General features: G+C 47.6%; 1 protein-coding gene across 1 annotated transcript in view; it reads right to left on the reverse strand.

Moving 5' to 3' along the window:
• The window catches only part of LOC307073733 (calsyntenin-2-like), a 212,852-nt gene extending 207,912 nt beyond the window's left edge, over nt 1–4,940 (reverse strand). The window contains exon 1 of the mRNA XM_079733692.1: nt 4,821–4,940. Coding sequence (XP_079589818.1) covers nt 4,821–4,890 — 70 coding nt within the window. The 5' untranslated portion in view covers nt 4,891–4,940. The remainder of the gene's footprint in view (nt 1–4,820) is intronic.
• Nucleotides 4,941–6,981: the final 2,041 nt, after the last annotated feature.

The following is a 6,981-nucleotide window of genomic DNA, read 5'->3' on the forward strand; positions in this document are numbered from 1 at the left end:
GTTTTTGTATGTGTTTATGCACGTGTGTGTGATTGTGTGTGTGTCTGTGGCGTAACCTTGATAGCAGAGTGACAGGGAGAGCATGAAAGTAGGACTGGCATCAAAATGGGCACTATCGGCGGGAATGATTGTCGAGAACATTAATCCGGACAGGATGACAAATTTTCCCGCTTACATTCACAGAGCAGAGACCAAACATTGCAGGGAAACCAGCAACTTTCCCAAATTGTGTTGGTAGCCAGTATTGCTGGCTAGCAGTATTTGCTGAAAGCCTCCCGTCATTTAGTATCTCTCAAAGTCTCTGCTATGTTCTTCATCTCCTTCTTCTTGTATTACTAATTTCAATTTCGTACTATTACTCCTTTCAGGGGAAGCTCCTAATAGTCTCGTAAGAGACGTGCTGTGAATGTAGATACAGCTCATTAAGAAGGCACCGTGCTCAAGTGTGCCTACAGGTAGGCAGAAGTCATTGGGGAATGCACCGGGAACTTTTGGTTGGAAGTGGAACATCCTGCCACTTCACACTCCCATCACTGACTTCCAAAACCCCTGTAGTTCTCGATTATTTGAATTACCAGACACCAGCCCTACCCATCCCCATTTCCCAAATGACCAAAGCACAGAGACAAGAGAGTCCTTCTACATCCATTCTTGCCAAAGCTACTCTGGCCTAGACTGATAAGGGAATCTCTCTCAGTCATCTCTCTCTCTCTCTTCCTCTCTCTGAATAGCTAATCCGAAAAGCAACGTTACATACGGACAGTAATGAGCACTGGGAGAACAAGCAGTAAAAGACAATAAGAAAGAAGAGAAATTGCCAATCAGCATCAGATTCAGCTCCGTCTCACCTATCTCCATTACACTCATACACACGCACACGTACACACACACACACACACAAACACACACACACACACACACACACGCAAAGACAACATTACACTACACAGTTGTGTAGTCTGCGCAGAACACTAGAAGGTTGTTGGAGCAGGCAACAGATGAAACAGAACCAAAATAGTTGTGTATTTATGTACTCAGAGCAGCTAAGAGCACATGTATTGGAGTTTTCAAAGCAAACACACTGCAATTACAGCAATGACAAGATAACCAGCATCTGAATAAGAATCTTCCCGATAGCGCCATCTGCCATGATTAGGATCACACAAGAAAATAACTGATCATACAAATGGAGAAAAACACACCCACTCATGAACAACTCAGCTATCTTACACACATTGATTGGCAAAGGAAACCAACAAATTATAAAAGGGAGAAATTATCCAAAGTAAGGGAAGAGTTACAACTATCCAACCTTTCTCTCCCTCCTACCCCCTCCGAATGGGGGGTATGATGCTGCTCTTAAGGTGGGTGGGGTCAGGGCTCAGATCAGAGATGTAAACAATGTGTATTGAGTTGGAGTTGTCCTGGTATTAAATTCCAGTCCTTTTCTCAATACTTCTCTCTCTGTTAATATGATATAGTACCAAGCAATATTGTGTCACCTATCTAAATGGAAGAGTGCTCACCTGCCACACATACGCCCACACTCACACACAGACCTAGATACACGCACACACACACACCTGCACACACACGCAGGATAACACACACAGGCACACACACAGAGACACACGCACACACACACACACACAATTAAAGGTGTGAATCTCAATTTCACAAACAAGAACATCACCATGGACTTACGGAGAAGAAAAGACGAAGTAGACCAATTATTTCTATGTTCATGGCAAAGAAACAAAAATCACTGTAACTGGAAAGCAATAAAGCCTGCAAAAGCGCTGTGTGGCAACTAAGGTGAATTAAAATACACAGCGATGGTAATGAGCTATCTAAATTCAGAGTTCATATTCCTTGGAATTATACAAAAGAAGAGCTTCGGGCAGCTCCAGCAAAAAGAAATGAAAAAAAGAAAGAAATGTAAACGGAATAAATAAATAAGAAAATAAATAAAGAAATGGCATGCTTCTCTCTGCCCGTTTGCCAGAGGATGTGGCCGGCGAGCGCAGACGTCTCGTATGTGGGTCGGTGGCGGGGAACGCGTTTTAGCACCGGTATGAATCTAGGAAAAGCAATATCTCCTCTGTAAACGCCACCACCACCCGACCCGTCGCTGCATACTTGGCGGCTGTCCAAACGTTGGCTTCGCCCTATCAGTCTCCTGCAAGTGCACCCAGGACACACACGCACACACACACGTAGAACCCAACCCACTTCGGCACCTAGCGCAACAAGATGCTGTCTACAGACAGCGATGGCCTTAAGCGCTGATTATTGGCAATTAAGATGGAAAAAACATGTACACACACACACACACACACACACACACACACACACACACACACACAGTGGGATGACAGTGATTAAAATAAGTTGCATGGCCGCCCTTCCCAGGAATGAAGCGTTGGTGAGAGGGAACATGACAGGGGTGGTGCCGCTTCGAAGTTCTTCAGGAAACACTCAAACGGCGGCTCAGCAGACGCCTGGCAGCGCTCCACTTGGACACATTCTGCCACTTCCTCCGTCGCAAGACAGTGAAGAACCCCACCAAAAAAAAAAAGATTGGAATTGAAAATGATTAAAAGTGTGTCCATGTTGTTTCCCTGCAGATCAAGCGAGAGGAGGAACTGAAAAAGACTCATGGCTCACCTGTTCAGAGTTCACCTAGACCCTGCATAGTCTCCCCATCCCATTCCTCCTACTTAATGTATGCACTTATTGTGTGTCATACTTAGTTATAGTACTTAGTTGTGTAGCATCTTATCCTAGCTATCTTTGTCGTATACAGGGTACGGGTTACCCTAGCAATTATTAGTGCTTGGCACTTGGAACTATGAACATCCTTACTGTACCGACAGCGATATGTTATTGTTTCTCTTCTTCTGACAAATGTACTTATTCTAAGTCTTTTTGGATAAAAGCGTCTAAATCCCCTAAATGTAAATGTAATTGAAAAGACAGCAGAGGGCGGAAAGACCATGGGTAAACGATAAACACACGGTTCCAACGTTAACCCCCCCACCCAAATGTAGCTACAATGTACCGCGGTCCCTGGGGATTGAACCGCGGCCCCCGGGGACTCAATTAGGCCCGCCGTGCGCACTTATTTCCAACCCCATTGAACTGGCAGTAATTTGTTTACTTCTCAGCTGAAAAGGTGTTTTTTTTCCATTTGGAAAAAAACACCTTGGCTGCCATCCCGTCTACCCTGTTATCTCTCCCCACCCTGCTTGGTTCCCTTGTGTGCCCTGGTGTGCACCCGCAGACACACACACACACACACACACACACACAAACACAAACAATGCAAAGTGCATATGAAGCAAAACCATGACCTTTCGACAGGGTCGCGCGGGTTCTATCGCTGTGTGTATTGGTCTCCCCGCCCACTACAGCAGAGATTACCACCGCCGTGACCGCACACACCCTCCCCCGACAAACCCTAGACCCCCCCCCCCCCCCCCCCCCCGATCAGGTATCAGCTGCACCGCATCATGTGGGCATGAACGTCAGTGTAAGCCGTCTGCCGGAGGCTGAACCAAGACAACAAACACATGACAGGCGGCCGCCTCGTTATCTCGCCGGCGGGAGGCTCCAGGGAGACCACCAGTCATTACTTGTTGCCAGGTCTGCACGCATTCATACCCACGGCACCGGCAGCCAAACTCACCCTAAGAGGAGTGAGTCGTACCCCCCCCACCCACCCTCCAACCCTTTCCCTGTGACAACGCTGGCACTGGCCGTAGCTCTAAAATTAGCCTGCCCGTTGCGCAGGGTGCAGGAAAGCTGCTTGCAACATGACTGGAGCAGATATGGCATCTGGACCGGGCTAATTGTGGTACCAACACCTGGATGCAGTGATCACATGTCAGTCTGGTGGGGTGGACGTGTGTGTGCCGGCGTGTTGTATGACCTTGACAAAACTGCCTTCCCCCCACGGAACGAAGTCAAAGCACTGAAACACCAAAGAAAAGAAGCATATGCATAATCCGTTCACAAATGTGGGCAGAATATAAATTGTGTTTTTGCATCTAGATACAAATAATTTCCCTGGAAGTTTGAACAGATGTAGCCTACATCCATAGAATGCATCTCCCATCCATGCCAAGATATTCAGAGCAATACAGGTGTCCCTGTTCCATGTGCTACGCATAGATACAAGATGTCATCATTCATCCAGACATTTCTCTCATCCTACTCTAACTACGGAATTGTGTTCTCAAAAATACAATTCCTATTGCCCAAGTTGACAGTACAATCGGGCGAGTGGGTGCATTACAAACTATGTGGCTATCTACAATCTGAAAGGTTTATGTGTGTGTGTGTGTGTGTGTGTGTGTGTGTGTGTGTGTGTGTGTGTGTGTGTGTGTGTGTGTGTGTGTGTGTGTGTGTGTGTGTGCGTGCGTGTGTGTGTTTGTGTGTATCCATAACCGCTCCTTCGACCGTGTCCAGAGGGTGGGCGAGGAGGCAGAATGTACACCGAGTTTATTTTTTGCTCTTTTTATGGTGTGGGCTTTTACCGGTTAAAAGTGGCCTCGGTGCTCGGGCTGCGATGGACTGCGATGGTTGCACCTTTTCCAACACGAAATGACTCAGATGAACCAGATAAAGCAGAGCTCGTGTCTATGCAGGATACAATACAACCGTACTCGGACGCGTGTTCCAGAAGAATTACGCGCACCTGCGCGCAGTTCTGTTGGAACACGCGCCCTCGTCCGATGATGAGTGACAGATGAGTGCCCTGCGGGTCTTTGGGGGTTGGGGGTCGGGGGGATAGATAGCGCAAGTTGTCCTTCACCTACCTTTGCCGGTGTGCACGGCGGCGCACAGCCCCAGAACAAGTACGGCGAACGCGTCGCTTATTCTCAGCATCTTCTCGATCCGCGAAAGAATTCGGCCAAGCCGAACTGCGATACGACCTCCTCTCCTCTTCTGTCTGTCTCTTTCTTTTTTTCTCGCCGCCTCCTCTTCGCTTTTTGTACTGTTATGTTTAAAAAATGTGCTGTTTTTATTGAAAAAGCGGAGGATAACAGGATAAGAGAAGCCCGAAGCCTGTGTGTGTGAGGGGGTAGGGGGGTTGTGCTGGAGGAAAGCGGATCGCTGCAGCGCAAGCCTCGTCTGGTTGTGTGGTGCGCGGTTGGTCGACGCACAACTAACTGTTTGTGTTGAGACGGGACCGAGGAGCCGTGCACGGGACTGGACTGCTACGTCACACGGGGAGGAGAGAAAAGATGAACACGTATTCCCCCCCCCCCCCCCCCCCCCCCCCCCCCCCCCATCTCCATCTCTCCATCTCCTGCAGCTTTTAGCACCGGAGACGCGTCACCACCCCTATCACTTTCACTGGCCAGATTATTCTTTCAAGTTGTCCAAGTGTGGTAGTTTATCCCACCTGACTGGACCAAACCATTCAGTAAAATCGAAGAGTCAAGTATTAAAAATGATTTAAACAATCCTGGATCAAATAGTGGCGAATTGCAGCAAAAATATCAGGCATATGTATTTATATTACAACAATATGCAAGCTATAGCCTACTCTCAGGCGTTGCGCAGTCAACCAACTATTTATGTTTGAATATTTCCCAAATAAAGTGTATGAATAAACGTCCATAAACTATGAGTCTGATAGGCTTACTTAAGGACGTCTCTGAATGCTTAATTTGAATTTAATAGGAAGTGGGTGTGTGTAGTTCCTAAAAGATTATGTAGGGACCTACTAACCGACAGTTAGATGAATACTAATTTATTTATTTCATATGCGGATAAATACCGTTTAATGAATAAATAGTGTGTTTTATTTAATTTGTGAATAAAGAGAAATAAACTGCAAGTCTGTTACTCCTTTGTTTTGTGGTGGCTTGTTAGGCATTTTCAATGTGGTTAAGCGAAGTAACGTAAGCCAATACGATTTATGTACTGCTGCACTCTTAGCCAATCAGAGACGGGCTTGTAAAAAAAGAAGGAACTCGAGCATGAGGTCGAGGAGGTCATGTGTTCAGCGAGTGCGTGAACTTAACGAAAAAGAGTGATATTTGTAGACGGAATACTTAGTACTTGATACTAGTATTTTATTGAGTGTTGGCACGGGTATCCTCTGGCAGAGAAACGTTGTGTACCACTGGAAGTTCGTGACTTTCTACTCCACCGGAGAGGAAAAGACTTTGGCGGCGTTGGTTAGCTGCTGCGGCTAACCAAGGAGGGACTCTGCTACCGGACCTGCGTTGCACACTGGATTATCATTTTTTTTCCATCTCGCCTTCATCGTTTGGTTGTTAACCAAGCTCGTTGACTCAGCTCGTTGACTCTGCCGTGCTGCTCGTTCATTCCTGTGGATACGTGAGTGACGGAGGACGTCGTTGCTCCTTAAAGCAACTAAGGATTGGTTTTCTCCATGTGCACCAATTTATGGGCCCCAACGGTTAGAAACCCAAGCACTTGGTAGTAGATACTGTAGCGAGCAGCACGGGAAGGAAGAGACGGGAGCCGAGGTTAAGCGGCTACGCAACTCTCGTGCCCCATACACCGCACGACTACGAGAGTTGGTTTTTCATTCAACGTCTTCACAAATAGTAGCTCACGTCTACAACGGACACGTCACCCTCGGTGACGGTGTCAACAACAATGAAATTTAACATTTTAATAGAACACACAACCATATAACATCCCGAACCCATTAACCCCACTTAACCCTAACAACAGAATAACTTAACAAAACCCCTTTTGTCAACTGACAACCCCAATTCCCCCTCCATCGGGGCCCCCACCAGGTTCCACTGAAGAGGAGCTCCGGAGCGCCGTTCGGGCTGCTCATCCTCCACCGCCCTCCGATGTCTGGCCCTCCGACGGCCACGCCGGCGGCTGGGACGAGGATGGGTGGCACGCTGCCCCGTCCACCTGCAGTCCTCAACCAGCCCCAGATGCCGACTCTGCTGTACGTCGAGGCCAGCTCCACTGCGCAGCCAC

Source organism: Pollachius pollachius (assembly GCF_949987615.1).
Source record: "Pollachius pollachius genome assembly, chromosome: 3".
Lineage (NCBI taxonomy): Eukaryota > Metazoa > Chordata > Actinopteri > Gadiformes > Gadidae > Pollachius > Pollachius pollachius.